Source organism: Mastomys coucha, unplaced genomic scaffold, assembly GCF_008632895.1.
Source record: "Mastomys coucha isolate ucsf_1 unplaced genomic scaffold, UCSF_Mcou_1 pScaffold20, whole genome shotgun sequence".
Classification (NCBI taxonomy): domain Eukaryota; kingdom Metazoa; phylum Chordata; class Mammalia; order Rodentia; family Muridae; genus Mastomys; species Mastomys coucha.
Window position 1 is genome coordinate 59,317,736 of NW_022196903.1, and position 19,075 is coordinate 59,336,810.

The 19,075-nt window shown below is 40.1% G+C and overlaps 2 protein-coding genes and 1 pseudogene across 4 annotated transcripts in view; 2 read left to right on the plus strand and 1 right to left on the minus strand.

Annotated features, from left to right (window-relative positions):
* Positions 1-4,422, plus strand: part of Smarcad1 (SWI/SNF-related, matrix-associated actin-dependent regulator of chromatin, subfamily a, containing DEAD/H box 1) — a 63,195-nt gene extending 58,773 nt beyond the window's left edge. The window contains exon 23 of the mRNA XM_031384015.1: positions 2,706-4,422. Within this exon, the coding sequence (XP_031239875.1) occupies positions 2,706-2,767 (62 nt within the window). The 3' untranslated portion in view covers positions 2,768-4,422. The remainder of the gene's footprint in view (positions 1-2,705) is intronic.
* A 2,962-nt stretch (positions 4,423-7,384) lies between these two features.
* Hpgds (hematopoietic prostaglandin D synthase) overlaps positions 7,385-19,075 on the minus strand; it is a 26,737-nt gene continuing 15,046 nt past the window's right edge. The window contains exons 5-6 of one of the 3 annotated variants that reach the window (XM_031382076.1): positions 11,494-11,592; positions 7,385-7,990 (exon numbers count right to left, since the gene is read on the minus strand). In XM_031382076.1, coding sequence (XP_031237936.1) covers positions 7,883-7,990; positions 11,494-11,592 — 207 coding nt within the window. In that variant the 3' untranslated portion in view covers positions 7,385-7,882. Of the gene's footprint in view, positions 8,077-11,493; positions 11,593-19,075 lie in introns of all 3 variants that reach the window. The other 2 variants (XM_031382074.1, XM_031382075.1) reach the window with 2 other exon arrangements.
* LOC116099007 lies at positions 16,759-17,318 on the plus strand (annotated as a pseudogene).

Genomic DNA, 19,075 nt, shown 5'->3' on the forward strand with positions numbered 1-19,075 from the left:
AAAAAACAAAACTTGATTTTGAAAACACCTGTCTCTTCTGTCTTATATAATAGACACCATAATATTCTCAAAATAAAATCAAGTTTGGATCTATAGCTTCACTCACAATTTATAATTTGTTCACTAAATGAATAATACTATGGGCTCAAAGGTTGAAAACATTTTATAGTGTAATAACTTTAAGAGCCCTTACATATGTAAATATATAATGCTTACATAATTTTATTTTGACTTAATAAATGTTTATCAAAATATAAGCTGTAAAATGCACTTAAAAATTATGTCAGGTTGAATTACTTGGGCCTTAGAAAGAAACCTTAAGTAAATGACATGTTTCTACCTGCTGTCGGAAATGATAATTTTAAGTTCTATAAATTTGCGTGTTTTATTTATGTGTATAATTTTTAACAAGTAGTATATTAACATAGTTTAAAATTCAAGAGTTAGAAATGTGCCAGTGGTGCTGGAAAGGTGACCTAGTTGTTACAAGAACTTCTTAAGCTCACAAGTTCCTTTCCAAGCACACTGGGTAGCTCACAGCCTTCCTTCCATATGTCCTCCCTCTGTTCTGGGAAAGGTGTTTACATATTTTGTTTTGTTTCTCCCTAAGGAGTACTTTATTTTTTTGTCCAATAAAACTAAGGATACAATATTGTAATTTACTTAGTCTCAATTACAATAATTTTATCTTTAGCTGTGTCCAACTTAATTTTTAAAAAGAAGTGATGCGGGGCGGTAGTGGCGCACGCCTTTAATCCCAGCACTTGGGAGGCAGAGGTAGGCGGATTTCTGAGTTTGAGGCAAGCCTGGTCTACAGAGTGAGTTCTAGGACAGCCAGGGCTACACAGAGAAACCCTGTCTCGAAAAAAAAAAAAAAGTGACACCAGATCTAGAGAATGTAATCTCTTTCCTCCTCACACTGAGTTCTTTTGCCCTGTGAATGATGTGTATATTTGCAGATGAGTGTGTGTATCAGCAATCTTTATGAAACCTTTGGAAAATCAGCAAAGCTAAAGACCGTAGAGTCTGTTTCGCCAGAGCTGGCCTTGGTCTCAGGATCTGCAGCTAAATGCAGATTTCCAAATTCTCTTACTAGACTTACCTGCTGAGGCAATCTGGCAGTGATACTTAGGAGTCTAGTTTAACAAGCTTTCGTGTTGACTTTGCTATATATTAACTGGAAACCATTGCTTTATGATAAAAATTGTGGGATTCTTTCTTTTTTTAAAAGATTTATTTATTTTATGTATTTGAGTACACTGTAGCTGTCTTCACACACACCAGAAGAGGGCATTGGATATCATTCCAGATGGTTGTGAGTCACCATGTGGTTTCTGGGAATTGAACTCAGGACCTCTGGAAGAGCAATCAGTGCTCTTAACCACCCAGCCATCTCTCCAGCCTCTGGGATTCTTTCTTAAAGTAACAGGTTTATTATACTTTTGAACTTTTATTACAAAAAATTTTTATATAAAAATCTTAAAACCGTAGAATGAAGGAAAGCTCACTGATTGACTGGCAGCTGTGAAGGGTACAGTGTGTGTTGACTCTCTCTCTTCCAGAACCAGTTACTTAGAGTTATGGCAGTTTACATTCAGGAGTTTAGATAAATATTTTCTAAGTTGTTGGAAACATTTTAGATATAATCACATTTCCTACTCAGATTTCTCCCGATTGTCCTTTTAATAGGTTTTTTAATGAGGTTTTGTTTTGTTTTGTTTTGTTTTGTTTTGAAACAGGGTTTCTCTGTGTAGCCCTGGCTATCCTGGAACTCACTCTGTAGACCAGGCTGGCCTCGAACTCAGAAATCTTCCTGCCTCTGCCTCCCAAGTGCTGGGATTAAAGGCGTGTGCCACCACCTTCTGGTGAGGTTCATTTATTTTGTTTCATGTGTACAGGTCTTTTGCCTTCGTGTATGTTGCATACTGGATTTGTGCCATTCATGCAGAAGCCAAAATAGGCATTATATCCCCTGAAACTGGAATTGCAGATGGTTGTAAGCCATCATGTGTGTGCTTTGAATTGAACCCAGATCCTTTGGAAGAGCAACCAGTGCTCTTATCTGCTAAGCTAATTTTAATCCAGTTCCCTTTTAATATTTTTCCTCTTACTTTTTGAAATAAGGATCGTACTGCTAAAGTTCACACTTTAGATTTTATTTTGTTCTAATAGTATCTTTACACTAAAAGAGTCTCTTTAGTTTTTTTCTCTACATTTTTCTTGTGGGATGCCTGTTAGTTTTAAGAGAAATGATAATTTAGTACTATGGGCTATCTTTAGTTTGTTGAATACACTTGAAGGAAAGGGTATCTGTCAACTCCTTACCAGTTTGTCCAGGGTTGAGCGTCTACATATGTATCTTTTACCAGAGAATAGAGCAAATGAAAGTGCTCCTGTAGTTTTGATTGTGTCTCAGATTTTGTGAGAGATTTGATTCATTGTGCTGCATTTCAGCCATTTGTAGTTTACTGTTGCAACATAAGAAATAGGTGTGACTTTACACTTACGTTGTTACCAGTAAGTGGCATAATAAATAACTTAGCTGTCTAGATTAGGTCAGGTTTTTAATGAGATGACACTGAAACAAACTAGGAATTAGTTATAGGTAGGAATTCACCAAAGAGAAGAAAAGGTTGAGAGGAAAATACGTCTTAGAAGCCTGGATGTTTCTACATTACTTTCACATTATTCTCTCTGCCCTGCAGCTGATGAAGGAAGTGTGCCGGCAGATATAGCCACATTACTAAAAACATCAATGGGCCTGTGAAAGGAGAGCTCGGAATTCCTGATTGACGAGGAAATATCAACTTGGTGCATTCAAGGACATTCACATCACAGCGACCACGGGGTTTATGAGCATTTGTAACTTTTTATAATTTCATGTTCCATTTCACATAGTATGGACAACTTTTTGCCACTAACTGGATTCTCCAGATACTCACTTCCTGAAGATGTTGAATAATCATTTTTCAAAGCAGTTTTCTGAATGGGGATTAGTTGGTGATTGTTTGTAACAAATATGCTAATGCTTTAGAAATGTCAGTATTTTTGTAATTATTTCTACCTCCAAATATATATACATATATATATATTGTCTTTCACTGGATAATGTGTGTAGATTTACATGTGCCTTATTTGACAATGTTTGTCTTGTTTTGCCTGTCTGATTTGAAGTTTTTATTATGTTAAAGAATGCAGCTGTATAGGTTGTTTAGTCTTCATTTTATTGCTATTTGAAGCAGATGTTCACCAATGTCAGTAAGAATTCAGCCTGAATCAAAAGGTGGCATTCCATCTACTAACATCCCCAGGTCCTCTTCCTCCTCCTGTTAGAACACATTTGTTTGGCTAGGCACTAAGTTGTTTTCCAGTGAGTAGGAACTGAAGCCTTTGTCCTGCTCTGGGGCTCAGTTCCTTCTTTGCACCTCTGGCTCATTAACTCTGCCTACTCTTGTGTGTGTTACCATCAGCTTCCTCTCCTACTTTTGCTTCTCTTAACCATTGCCCAGTCACTTTTGCTCCAGTTTTCTCTCACACATTTCCTACTGCTGTATCACCAAGATCAGCAGATGATGGTAGCATTTTTCTAGTCCAGCAGAACAGATTAACTTAAAGCTACTTCACTTTAAAGGAAACTAGATGTGACTTCATAATTAAGGTAGCATTAGGTACTGCATGGAAATAGGTCATTAACATTAAATTCTTAACAAAATATAATTTATCAGTTCCCAGGATTTCCAGTACAGGACCACCTGAAGAGAAGCCATTGTTCAATTCCAGTTCAGTGTGGGTGACAAAGTGAAATTTAGAAGTAAAATTGTCTATTTGCTATTTCAGTCTTTATTAACTTTTCATTTAAATTTTGCCTGTCAGTCTATATTGCTGTTTTTATTATACACCAGATTCTTTGTATAACTTGTGAGTTTTATGTGTTTTGTTTTATAATGTAAATATCATTATAAATAAACTTATTTATAAATGAGAGATTTGTTAATTATTGGAGCTCATACTTTTCAAGACGTCCTGAGGCTAAGGTGCTAGGTAAACTCTTAGATGGTTGACACGACCCTACAGTGCTTTTTTTTTAGGTATCTGAGACTGAACTCCTGACTCAGTAGATATAATATTGAAGATATATGAGTATATCAGATATATCTCCCCACTACAGGGCTACCAGGAATCTGCAGGTGTTAATGCTACCTCCTTGTGATCACAGTACCCAGGTCGCTTAGTTAAGTTGTTGGAAATCGTACCTTTTAAACCCACAGTGAATTTCTCTTTACTTTTCTGTATGAAATGTATCTCCCGTAGTAGGCTCATTGGTTCTGGTGTTGTTATATCTGAATTTCTTCTAATGAAATGTAGTTGGATTCTCCCTGTAATATTCTATTATTATGTCTTGGGTTTAATAAAAATATTTGTGATCATTAAGTTGTATTTCACACCCTTTGTAATGGTTTTTAGCCCTCTTTCTCTTTCCCCAAAGAAGTATGTAATATTGAACAGAAATGGGACCATCTTATTTTTAATATATTGCTTGGCAATAGATAGGGATTTGTTACTTAAAATGGGTCCTCAATTGTCCTTTCTTTGGACTACATCATAGTCCATTAGTAATGGAAAACATACAAAATCCACAGTTGTTAATATCATGACCAACTGAGTAGGCTTTTTATTTTCCCCTTTATGAAACAGGATTTTTTGGCTTTGTGAACCAGGATATCTTGGCGTAGACCTAGCTGTCTTGGAGCTCTGTAGTCTAGGTTGACCTCTGCCTTCCAGGTGCTGGGATTAAAGGCTTGTACCACCACCACCCATCATGAACTAGGTTTTATTTTCTTAGTACAAGTCATACATGCATACTAAGTATACCTTATGTGTCTTGTCTTAGACAGGTGACTTGCCAGTAGGAGTTTCTGTAGAGTCAAGGTGTGGATGGATCAGAAGATTGGGGGTGCAGCCTATAGAGAAGGGATTTACCTTCAGTGGCTGCCTGACTTAACATGGTTATGTTAAATACTGCCCTATAGAGCATGACATTTTACACTGATCACAGAAATATGTAAGACTATTATTTTTGAATTTCTATTTCCCCCCATTTATTACTTTTCCTATATTCTGTTTCCATTAAGGATAGTCTCTAATTGAAGGTAATATAGAGGGAAATACCTGCGCATAAGAGGCACCACCACCTTCATTAAAAGCATTGCTTGTATGTTTCCCTAAAGACTCTTTCCTATAGATTGTTTTAATCACATGATGTCTACTCATGTAATGAGATTATTTTTTATTCTAACAACCACCAATGTCAAAATTTCATTCACAAGATCAATGTCATGCATTTTGTGTTTGTATATAATGTGTAGTAACATACAAAATTTTGCCCCCCCATTAAATCAGAGAATTTTTTTTTTTTTTTTTTTTTTTTTTTTTGGTTTTTCGAGGCAGGGTTTCTCTGTGTAGCCCTGGCTGTCCTGGAACTCACTCTGTAGACCAGGCTGGCTTCGAACTCAGAAATCCACCTGCCTCTGCCTCCCAAGTGCTGGGATTAAAGGTGTGCGCCACCACCGCCCGGCTGAGAAAATGTTCTTAAAGATGTTAAATAAGAGCACACCTAGCTGGACATGTATTTCTTTCTCTTCTCCTATTCTCTCTTATTTTTTTGCCTTTTAGCAATATGTTCTTCTGAACATCATAAAGTATAAGATCATCTTTATTAGTATTTGCATACATGCTGTAACATACCAAGCAAACTATTAACATTTATGGCATCAGCATACAAAGCAAAAGTCTGCATTCCATCAATACAGTTTAAAATAAGAATCCAGGTACAGCAGCATGGAAACGGGATTGCAATGAGTTCAAAGCCAGCTTGAGCCACATTGTACATCCTAGTCAGCCTTCAGATACCAAATGAGAAAAGTCCAAAACAGTCCTGGGGGATAATGTTGCTAATTAGAAGATTCTTTTAAGAAAAATGGTTACATTTTTTAAAATAAAGTGTATTGTGTATAAGTGCAAATGCCACACTGCTTAAGGGGAGGGCAGAGGACAGTAGGTGGAAGTCTGTCTCTTGCTTCCATCATGTAGGTACCGAGATTGATCTTAGGTCTTTATCCATGGAGACATCTCACTGACCCATTGTTTAGAGGATTGTGTAGAGAGGTGCTTTCCACCCTTGTTCTCTGCTTCTTAGTCATCACGAGTAAGTAAACAGTCATTTTGTCACATACTGCTCCACAGATCCAACACAATGGAGCCTATGAGGCAGGGTCACATAAATCTTCCCTCCCAGGAATCGGTTGTGTATTACAGTTTGTCAGTAATTAAAAGCCAGTTACCACAGACTTGCCCACGTGCCACCAGTCTTGCCCATGTCACCACTAACCTGGGCAGCTTCGGAAATCCTCTACCATCCACATCATTTGACTTTTCCCAATACTTTGCATACTTCGAGCCTTTTTGTGTAGACCCCTTTTACCTGGCCGTGGGCTGTATTGGCTCACCTATGTTCTGTTCATGGCTTACTAGCCCTGACTTGTATGTACCAAGGTTTATTTCTGCTTTTCCGGCTAAAGGATGTCTTTGAAGTCTTTAAGTTTTTGAATCTGTATGTAAAGCAGCATCCAGGACACGTGTGGACATGCTTTCAGCTCATTTGAGTAAATACACAATGTGAGACTGCCGGGCCCCACAGAAGGGGACAGTGACATCTTTTACATTCCTGTCCCCAGTTAGTCCCAGGTCCCATAAATTCACTGTCTCTCCAGTGTTTATTTGGTCTTGAGATTGCACTGCCATTGTAGTTCCCTGATGCCATTGTATTGCCACCTTCTCAGGCTCATGGCTACCTGTGTATCTTCCAGCTGACATTTCAATCTGGATATTTTTTACTATTGACTTTCCTCAGTTCTCTCTATATTTTCAACGATTTTTTTTTTTTTTAAGATTTGTTTATTTTATGTTAGTACATTGTGGTTCTCTTCAGACACACCAGAAGATCAGATCCCATTACAGATGGTTGTGAGCCACCATGTGGTTGCTGGGAATTGAACTCAGGACCTCTGGAAGAGCAGTCCGTGCTAACTGCTGAGCCATCTCTCCAGCCTGTTCTTGTTTGTTTGTCCTGTTTTTTTTTTTATTGGATATTTTCTTTATTTACATTTTAAATGTTACCCCCTTTCCCTGTTTCCTGGAAACCCTGTATCCCATCTTCCCTCCCCTTGCTTCTATGAAGGTGTATGTAACCCTCTGTCCCTTTGTCTCTGGGGTATCTAACTTTCTATGTCACAGCTCCTTTCATTGTCTCTACAGTGCTGAATTTAGTCAGTTTTTTGTTACTCCATTTCTGTCGAATTTAAATTAAGCTTCACCATCACTTTTCTTGGCTGTCCTTTAATCTTTATGAGTTCCTTCTTTTTATTACCCATTTTGTAACATGTCAGACAGATGTGTATTTTTGTGAAGTAGCTTATACACTTTGGTGTATACCTGAATAACATGTAGTGGCTAGTGAACGTTATGGTGTCCATTAGTTTCTGTGTAGCAATTTGCTGATTGAAGAGCTATCTGCAAAATCTGTATTTCACATGATTACTTGTAGTTAAGATACTGTGGTGACTGATACACTAGCCAGGAAACTAGTGTTGTTTAACTAAAGCATCCATGCATGTTGATATCTATGCGCAACTACATATATTGTGAATTATTTCCCTGTAATTATAAAAAGTGTAAAGTTTTGAAAAAATGAAATATTGGAAACTAAATGCCTACAGAAGAAGACAAAACCACAATAAGAGTCATACATAGCAAGCAGAATACCACAAAGTAAGAGTCCTATTGGTGAGAAGTATGCGGATCCTCTAGCTGGCTGATGGAGGTCTCATCTGATGACGGATTCTGAATCATCTAGAGTTTTGTCTGTGGCCTCTTTAGGATCCAGGCAGAAATGGCAGGAATAGCTTGGACTTTGTTCCGTAATGACGCCAGCCTGGGGTAGATATCCAACAAGTCAGGCTTTAAGACCAAAAGTGTGGTGCTGCAGATATCCCAGTAGAAGTCTGCCCAGGTTACCTGCTTAAACAAAGACTTGGTTTTTGAATATATTTAAAAGAAGCATCCCAAAAGCGAACTTAATTTCTTACTCTCAGGGAACATTTCCTTTCCTTTCCATTTCAAAACAATTCTTTGTTGGTACAAAAGCTGAACATATGGATGATAAAATTGGAAGCTGTCAAGCATCACAATCTCCAAGGGACATTTAAATGACTACTGTCTGTGACTTTGTGGAGATGCATTTGACAGGCGGATGGTCCAGTTGCTACACTACCTTGGCAGCAGATGGTCCAGTGCTATACTACTTTGAAGCCCTGTCCAATCTCCATTAGCCTGACCTAACTCAGAGATTTCCATCTGTTCCTAAAGCCCTCTGTAGGAAAAGGTGGGCTCATCCCAGATGTGTACATGTCCAGTGTACACACTTTAAGTCTTGTGATTGAGAATGGCATGTTCCTTTTTGAATGTCACCACTGATGATTCTATACTAGTCCTGCAGATAACCTGTGTGTGAGGGGATCTGTGATTATTTCATTATGTTGTGTACCTTGTACCTTTGTGCTTTAGGGTATAAAGGAACAAATAGTGCATAGGTTATCCCTTCAGGGTCTATAGTTCCAAATAAAAGAATTTTCATAAAATACATTGTCTTTGAATCACATCAAGACAAATAACTATATGGGCATCTAGTCCTAGATAGAATGCTCAGCTTGGCCAAGGTACAGCCTATCCTAAGTCTGGGTCAGCTGGGTGTTCTTCACTGCTACCTGAGCTTCGTCAGTGGGGGGTGACATTGGTCCCAAAACCACATCAGCGGAGTTAAATTTGTTTTGTTATTTGTTCACTTCTTAATTTTTATTGTTGGGAGGCAGTCTGACGCTGTGTAACGTATTTTACTGGCGCTCCCTTTGGAGATCAGGCTGCCTGGGATTGCAGCCTGTTCCCCAAGCCCCGCTCTAGAGTGGAATTTAAAAGTGGACTCAGCTTGCTTGTGTGTGCATAATTTACTAGAGCTGGTTGCTGGTGTTCCACACTTCTGCTGTCATCTAAGAAATGTTGCTGCGTAGAGAGTTTACAGTTCAACTAAGATAGTTATCAAGTACCTACTGTGTGTCATACCCACATCTAGGGGTCAGGGATGGCGAGGAGCAATCTGGGATGCAATGCCCTCCTCTGATGTAGATTTGTTTGTTGTTTATTTGTTTGTTTGCCGTGCTGTGGACCAAACTCAGAGCCTTCAAACACCACTGAACCGCATCCCCAGTCAGGGGTTTTGTTTTAGAAGAGATTTATCAAATACACAGTGAAATGGCTGATGAAGGCCAAGTGCAATAGCTAACATGGGCAGAGGAGCCTGAAGGAGGTAATGTTTGTTTAAGTCAAGGGTTCCGAGAAATACTCACAAAGTAGGGACCGAAAAGGAGAGGTTATAGAAAGCAAGTGGGAAGAAGTGAAAGGACTGTGCAGTGTGATGGAAAGCTGGGGAGATACAGGGACTAGGTAGACTGATCAGTCACCTAAGCCACAGACACACTTTTTCCTGTCTTCCGTACAGCCTTTCCCCAAAAGCTGGGAAACTCCACCCACCCATAACTGCACTAAGATCAGTTAGATTTGATGTTCCTGCACTAGAAGCACACCTATAGCATCTGACCTGCATCCCTCTGTGACACAGGTGGTTTCTGGTGGCCACTGGCTAGGCTCATTACTTCTTCAAGGTTGGCAAGAGATGGTAGTCATTTATGACTAGAATGCTTTTTCCAAAGAGAGACTTGTACTGATTGCATAGAAAAGGTGGGACAAGTACTTCCAACCAAGCCTCTCACATTCTACTTCATTCTTTCAAAATGGACTCCATCCTACAGCATTCATGGAGCTTGGTTGCAGGGGTTGCATGTTTGGATGCAGTATAAGTTGTTATAAGTTGTCCCCTGTTTGTTTTGACTTGTTTCAATTTGCTGCTGTTCACATTCTCACTGAAGTCTAGATCACTTCATTTCTAGCCAGTCCTGAGATGACTCAAAACTCCTTTTGAGATTAACCCCAGTTGCTTTGGTAACTCATTTGCTTCTAGTATGAAAAAGTACTCACTATATTTCTTGTCTCAAATTGAGATCAAGTCATTTGCCTCCAAACCTCAAGTTCCTTTCAGTATTTAAGCATCCAGAATCTGGGTATGAGGAGATACCTATGAAAACTAGATTATCTTTGTCTCCTTTTCTTCCACACCAAAGATCCTGATTCTTAGTAACATCAGTATAACTTCTGATTTTTCCACTCACAATGTATAAATCATAAATAATATTGTTAAAAATGAAATACTAATAGTGCCCAGAACTACTAATAATTCTAATAATTCTACTGAAAATTGTGTGTGTTCATTTTTCTGATGTTCCTACTATGAGCTCAGATTACACTACTTTGCACTGAATGTAGTTCTTTGTTATTAAGAGTACAGCACAGAGCCGGGCAGTGATGGTTCATGCCTTTAATCCTAGCACTTGGGAGGCAGAGATAGGTGGATTTCTGAGTTCGAGGCCAGCCTGGTGAGCTCCAGGACAGACAGAGGTACACACAGAAACCCTGTCTCGAAAAAACAAAACAAAACAAAACCAAAAAAACCAAACAAAAGAAAAACCAAAAACAAAACAAAAGAGTACAGCATGGGGGCTGGGTTGATAAGGTACTTTCTGTGCAAGCATCATGAGGAGCCAAGTTTGAGACCTAGAACCCAAGTACAGAAGCTGGGTATGGTGGCTCAGGCTTGTGATCCTAGTACTGTGGAGGCAAAGATAGGAACGACCCTGGGACTCACTGGTCAGCCAGTCTAGCCTGACTGGTGAGCTGCTGGCCTACTGGGCAGTGAGACATCTTGTCTCAGAAAACAATGTGGACAGTGTCTGATGAGCAATAACGGAGGGCAACCTCTGATCTCCACATCACACACACACACACACAGATATCCACGTACAAGTTCACATGTACATACACATGCACAAAATAATGCAGCAAGTAGTCTTTATATACTCGTGTGTATGTGACACAGATCCATTCATTTTCTTTTGATTCTTAGAATAGCTTCTAAAGATTAATGTATAGAGTTATATAAAGTACTTCATGACTCAGATCCATTCAGGTCAGATCCATGTAAAGAGTTAGTTGAAAGAAGGTTAGTGTTCGATTTTCTGTACTATATTTTCTGAGTAATTGTCCAGCCCTGTCCCCACCCCATTTTTCTTTCTTCCCATTTTGAGACAGGGACTCATGTAGCCCAGGCTGACATCAAACTTGCTATGCAGCCTCTCTCATGTGATGGGGTGACAGGTGTGTACTATCATGGCTGGCTGGAATAAAGTTTTTGCTCAGTAAGTTTTTAGTTCATTGACTTATCTAAATACAATTGCTGGTATATTTTCTTTAAGCACAAAACATACTCACATAATTGCCAATAAACCACTCTTTGTCTCCTAAGTATGTGTCCAAATCTTTCAGAAGGTGAGGTGCTTGACGTGTGAGCAATTCATTGAACATCTGCTCCTAGGAGAGAGCAGACATCCTTATGAATAATAAGAAACATAAGAGCAATTTGTACAATGAGTTAGAAGGAGTGAAAGCAGCTATGCATTTGTTTCATCATTGTTATGACATTATCAAAACCCGATTCAGTCATTGATTACGCAAGTTTTAAAATTACGTTTATATTTTGTGTGTTTGGTGTGTACACATGCAGACACATGTGCCACAGAGCCTGGTAGAAACCAGAAGGCAACTTTCAGGAGTCAGTTTTCTCCTTGCACCATGGAACAGATCAAACCCTTGCTACTCAGGCTTAGTAGCAAGCACCTTTTCCCAGCTGAACCATCTCATCAACCCTAAATCCCATTTTAAACTATTTTTGCCACCAGTTTCATTATGTATTTTCATGGTGGTATTGCATCACACAGGACATTTTCATACAAACATTGTATATGCATATGCATCACACACACACATACATCGTATTGTCTGCATCCATTTCTATGCTTTAAACAGGTAAGTTCTATCACTTGCCTACTGTGGACAGTGCCATCATAAACATCAATGTGCAAGGGTCTCTGTGATGTGCTGATGTAAATACTTGAGAGGCATATAGGCAAGTCATGGTAAATCTAATTTTAGTTTATGAGAAACACCTATGAATTTTTTCAAACTCTTAGTTTATTGAATGGAAAATTATTGTGTTTTTAGACTTCTGAAATCCCCTTTCAACATAAGTCCCTTAAAATTATGTAACTCAACTGAAGAAAATAGATGCACAGCAGTCTATGAGTCTAGACCCTCCAGTTTGTGTTTCTCCCTCATTACTACACCTGATGGGCATAATAGGCCATAATGAATCATGACATCTATGATGGTTTGAATAGGTATGGCCCCATAGACTCATATGTCTGAATGCTTGGCCCATAGGGAGTAGCACTATTAGGAGGTGTGACCTTGTTGCAGGAGGTGTATCACTATGGGGGTAGGCTTTGAAGTCTTGTATGCTCAAGCGATGTCCAGTGACACAGTCTCCCCCTGTTACCCTTTGGATCAAGATGCACAGCTCAGCTCCTTCTCCAGCACCTTACCTCTATATTTTCTACCATGACAACAATGGACTAAATCTCTGAAACTGTAAGCCAGCCCCAATTAAATTTTTCCCTTTATAAGGGTTGATCATGGTGTCTCTTTACAGCAATAAAACCCTAAGACCACAGCCATGGGACCTAAGGATGTCTCCTCCCTGACAGCCACTGTGCCTCAGCATGAGCTTTGTCTGCCTTGGATATCATGTACATGACACACTAACCACTCACTTCTGATAAGTTATGTAAGGTACTATAAAGAAACAATATCCCGAGAAAGGAAGATATGTGCAGGACACCCATAAGGCCAAGTCATTTATTTACTCATAGCCTCTTTCTAACAAAGAACTGTGTGCTTCCTGGTCATGGTGGTGCACCCTGTGATCTCATCTCCCTGGGTTTGAGTCAGATACGAATATTAGTCAAGGCTAACGTGTATCTGCTGGGCAGCCCACACACAGTATTTGCATGCAGGACGTGGTTGCTGGAAAGCTTTGCGAAGGTCATGGGTACTTTCCAATGGCCGTGTCCACATTGTCAAGTCCAAATAAAAACTTCTAATATCCACATTATTGATCATTCCTTTAGCTCAAATTATTTCCAACTAATCAAATTTAAATTACTATATAGAGAATAATCATTTCTTAAGGTTCATTTTTAAATAATATGAAGAAATGTAGTTTTATATCTTTTGTTTTTAGGTGTGTGTGTGTGTGTGTGTGTGTGTGTGTGTGTGTGTGAAGTACTGGAGAGGCCTTAGGCATGCCAGAAATGCTCTTGTCACTGAGCTATATGTCTCCAGCCCTATACATGTTTCTTGTTAAATCTAGGTGGCCACTTTTTGACTTGCTGGACTCTGACATTTCTGTCAGAATGCTGTGAGCTGGGTTTTGCCCCTGAGAAGGAGACAGGAGGTTGTCTGATTCTCGCTGTTTCCAAACCCTCACTGCCGCTCTCTTTCATTGTTGAAACTGCAACTTGAGAGTTACAGCTCTCCTGCTGGTCTCCCACCTGCACACTGCTCTTCACATGAGGAAACACACGTGGCACACTGGGTAGCTAAAGGATAAGTACTCATGATACATTCAAGGGTAGTTCCGGTGACCAGTGTTCACAGACATATTTCATTTAATCCTTTAAAATTGGAAATGGAATTTTAGCAACAATATAAAAATAACAGCAATTTCTATATCTCATGCATTCTTCGAGCATATATAATGACAATTCTTTTCAGTGAGACTTGTGTGATGGCCCACGTCTGTAATCCCTGCACTTGAGAAACAGGGTCAGGGGAGCTGTCAACCTAGCCTGGGCTGAATAGCGAAACCCTGTCTCACTAAAAAGAATAAGTTTGTAGTACCATCTTACTGCAATATTTTGATTTTGAAAATGCCTGCTGACCACAAGGTGGCAGCAACTGACCCTGCTGCCGAGACAGCAAAACAAACTTTATTGATGATGTAGTCTGAGCTATTAGCAATGCCTGTGAAATATGTTCTTTTGTTTAATTTGTTCCTGAACCTGAGTTTTTATATCTTCTGAACCTGGTTTTAGACATGTAAGAGCACCGACCCACCATGTAATGCACAAAACTGGAGTATAAGTTTTATGAGCAATAGCCAGAGATAGTCTCCTCTGGGATGTCTCTGTCAGGGGTCCTCAATCCATAGAAAAGTTGATAATGAGAGACCAGGGAAGAACATGGCAGACTGCCTTGCAGTGGGGTCTTTGGCATCCTGGACACAAATCTTTATACATTTTCTTTTTATACTGGGGAACATAATGTATTTGCATGTTTGTATTGGTATGTTTGTATTGGTATATAAAATAGATGTCACACCTGACAAATATAAGGACAAATTAACACTTAACTCTATAACATCTAATTGTACTAGCTGAAGTTTAGTGAATTCTTTCTACCTTGTCATATGTATATACTCTATCACTGGGTACTCCCAGCATGCTTCAAAGGAGAGCCCCTTATATCTACACTTCACACTCAAAAAGTTTGAACTGTAAAAAGGGAATTGCCACTGTTAAGGCAATAGGATTCAAGCCCACTATACGATGCTTCTGTCATCAAACATCAAACCTGAGCTTTTCAAGACTTTGTCCTGGAGCGCTCTCTCTCTCTCTCTCTCTCTCTCTCTCTCTCTCTCTCTCTCCCTCCCTCCCTCCCTCCCTCCCTCCCCCCTCTCTCTCCCCTCTCTCTCATGTGTGTGTGTGTGTGTCTGTCCATGCACGTATCCTTAAGACACATTATTTATATAAATTATTTGTCCAAATATCTCCAACCAGAAGATCCTAATCATGTAAACAGTATTACCATGAAGGTGTTTAAGTAAAATGACGAGACTCACATTGGTTGTTCTGGGCTGTGGTTTTTGGACCTGGACTGTCTCTTTAAATTTATAATTTTTATTTATACTCAGTGTTTAGGGCAGCTGCATGGATGGTGACATCACACCCCAGGAGTTAAAACCATAGCATGACAATGAAAAACCTTTTTCTCCACTGCAGGTAAAAAGATGAGGAGACAAGAGTGACACGACCTGATAATGTAGGATGCTGGCAACCATTTAATGAGCAGTTAGTCTGTTATTAGAGGGCACTGAGATAGTCAGTTAAACAATAATACCTGGCCAGGCAATGGGCAGTGGTGGCACATGCCTTTAATCCCAGCACTTGGGAGGCAGAGGCAGGTGGTTCTGAGTTCAAGGTCTACAGAGTGAGTTCCAGGACAGCCAAGGCTATTCAGAGAAACCCTGTCTTGAAAAACAAATAATAATAATAATAATAATAATAATAATAATAATAATAATACCTGCCAAAAATAGTCTATTTAAAAACCTGATAAATTTTAAATGGTGAAAATTTCTAACTCAAGTGTCCATGAGTCAAGTCAAAGATGTCCCCTGAAAGCACAATAAAATAAAACAAAACCAAACTAAAACAGAAAACCAAACAATGGGAGGTAGAAAAGATCTCAGCCTCCCAGCACCAAGCGTCTGTGTGACAGAGAAAGTAAAGGAGATAGAGAAGGAATTCTAAAAGATTTCAAGGATATTTGAAATTTTCAAAGTGTCAGGCTGAATGGGCCCATACAAGATGGCGCCAGACTAGAAGGATGGCTCAGTTGATAAGATGCTTGTTTCACAACCATGGGGACCTGAGCGTGTATCTCTAATGCCCACAGGTAAACTAGGAACTGAACTCAACCATGCAGTTGTAAACCCAGCACTGAGACACAGGAATGGCAGGGTGTGTGGGCTTTGTTGGTCTGTCAGTCTAGCTGAATTGGTGAGCTCCAGATTCAGTGAGTGACTCTGTCTCAGTCAGTAAGCTGGGGAAGGACTGAGGAAACAACTGGACATCAGTCTCTGGCCTACACATGCAGGCACACACATATGTGCACTCAGACACACACAAGAAAGAAAACAAGATGTTGCCAAACACCATTTCTTTCTATACACACAAATATATACATATGTGTACACATGTATATACATACATACATACATACATACATACATACACACACACACACACACACACACATTTAATTTGTTTGCTCCTTTTGGGAGACAGGCTCTCACTATATAGTCTCGGTTGGCCCAGAGCTTCCTATGTAGACCTGGAGCTCTACTCCAGGTCTACATAGGAAGAGAACTGCTTGCTTCTGCCTCTAGAGTGCTGGGTTAAAGGTGTGTGCCTATACATGCAACAAAACTCACCATTCTAAACATTTAGAACTTTAAGGAAAATAATTAGATTAGTCAAACTTGTCAACAGCTAAGAGCCTATAGTGTCTTCAAATGCTAGTAGAACGTTGCTTACCATATGGAAGTCCTTGCCTAGTGGTCTTAGGGTGTCTAGTGCTGGGATAAACTTTATGACCAAAAGAAACTTACAGAGAAAAGGGCTAATTTCACTTTGTAGCTCTCAGTTACACTCTATCACTGAGGCTATTCAGGATAGGAACTCAAGGCAGGAGTCTGGTAGCAGGAACTGAAGCAGAAGCTGAAGTCATGGAGGAGAGCTGGTTATTAGGTCCTATTAGGTCTAGCCTGTTTTCCTAATAGAACCCAGAACCACCTACCCTGGGATAGCCCCACCCACAGCATCAGTTGATAATTAAGAAAACACCCCACAGCTCTGCCCTTGGGGAACTGTGTGGTTGGGGCATGAAGGACCCAGGAGACCATGGGCACCTCCATGCTGTACACCCTGGTGCTGATGCTGCAGCCTCAGTGAGTTTTCCTGTCCATGAAGAAGAGGTTGCTTCGGTGCAGACTGTTGGAATGGCTTTGGGGAAGTCGAGGAAGGGAGAGACCACTGAGGATGGGGCTAAGAGGGAGCTTCAGGAAGAAAGTGGTCTTACTGTGGATGCACTGCATAGGTGGACCACATCTCGTTTGAGTTTGTGGGTTCCCTTGTCCTGATGGACATCCATATCTTCTCTACTGGGCATGTGCACAAGACATGCACAAAAAGTGAAGAAATGTGCTCTTAGCGGTTCCAGCTTGACCAGATTCCATTGGCCGACATGCGACCTGATGGCAGCTACTGGTTCCTACTCCTGCTTCAAGAAGTTGTTTCAAGTTTCAGGATCAGGACATCATCCTCAACTCCTCGCTGTCTGAGGTGGATGAATTCTAATACAGAGTCTGTCTGGTTGTGGTGACTCAGGTTGTTACAGTCACAAGCTGTTCAAGGCACCACAAGGAGGGGCTGGCATTTTTCTGTTTGCAAAGTGTTGGGGTTGAAATGTGAAATGTCACTAATACCCTAGTATGTTTGAATACTTCATGCCCACCTATGGGGCCTGTTTTAGAAGGATAAGGCATCTTTAGGAGACAGAGCACTGACAGGGAACTGAGTCATTGGGGATCAGAGAGATAGAGGGTGGGCCTTAAGGTTTTATAGGTGAGTCCCACTTGTCTTCTATGTTTCCTGACTGATGCGTGACCAGTGACCTCACATTCCTGCCACTGTGGCTTATCTGCCATGAGGGACAGTATTGCTAACATCTATGAGCCAAGGCAAACCCTTGATCCCCTGACCACCACCCCCAAAGAAAGAGAAAATGCTCATAGCATTCTCTAGAAGCCAATCTTATGAGGGCATTTTCTTAATTGTAGTTCCCTCTTCTTGGGTGACTCTAACTTGTGTCAAGTTGAAAAAACCCAAACCAAAACCCAACTAAGACATCAACCAACCAAGCTATAAAACCAGGTGAGAAATTGAAAAATTGGCAAACTACTAAAGCACCAAACGTTTGATCTCCTATGATGAGTTAAAACTATTGGTGCATTGTTTCCCAAGCACAAGAGCACAAAACAGGAGTCTAGAAACAGGGAAGGGCCAAAAGAGACATTTGAAGTGTTAATGAAGACCTCAGGTGGTAAGTGTGCATCACGTGTGTAGGACAAAGGCTACTGAAGCTGTGACACGAAGTCTACACATCCTTCTGCCTTTACATCTTCTCTTAGTGATGTAGCCTTTGAAGTGCTAGGCGACATACTCAAATAATGGAATATATATGAAACTGGGCATCACTCAGAAAACAAGACTCAATCCCAGAAGATAGGCTTGGCTGGGGTAGGGAAGGACAGAGACAACAGCTTTGTGGAAAGTCACAGAACTGGAGGGCACAGGCAATCTCATTAAAGAGCCAGAGAGGTAACTGTGCCCAGAAGACAGTCGAGACAACCAGCAATCTGAGATCCTTGAGTTTGAGGAAGTCCTTATCAGACAGTGTGGAAAGTTTCCAGAAAAAAAAAATGTAAAAAGAATTAGACTTGGAGGAGGAAATAGAAGAAAGTATTACTCCAGCATACAGTCTGTACGTATTCCCATAGACAAACCTACAGAATTATAGAATATTAAATTAGGACCAAGATTTTTCACATCACCATGTTGAAAGTTTAGGGAAAAGGAAACAGAGAAGATGACAAAGAAAGAAATTCCAGGTTAGGTGTGGGGTGCACAGCTGCAATTGCAGCACCTGGATTGTGGGAACAAAAAGCAGGAGTTGCAGATTATTCTCAGCTACATAGTGAGACAGAGGCTAGCATTGGCTAAATATATATATATATGAAGAAAGACAGATTCTTATGGCTTCTATAAGGAGTTTATAAGAACTGTCTAAAATCAATGAATGCTATTTGTATATGCTACAGATATGTGGTACACATTCTACAGTCTACACAATGAGACACTATTTCGAAGGGAGAAAGACACAGACAGACATACAAACACAAAGACACAGATGCCCCTCGAAGAGAGAGAGAGAGAGAGAGAGAGAGAGAGAGAGAGAGAGAGAGAGAGAGAAGAGAATAGAGAGGGGAGAGAGGGGAGAGAGAGAGGGAGAGAGAGAAGAGAATAGAGAGGGGAGAGAGAGAGGGAGAGAGAGA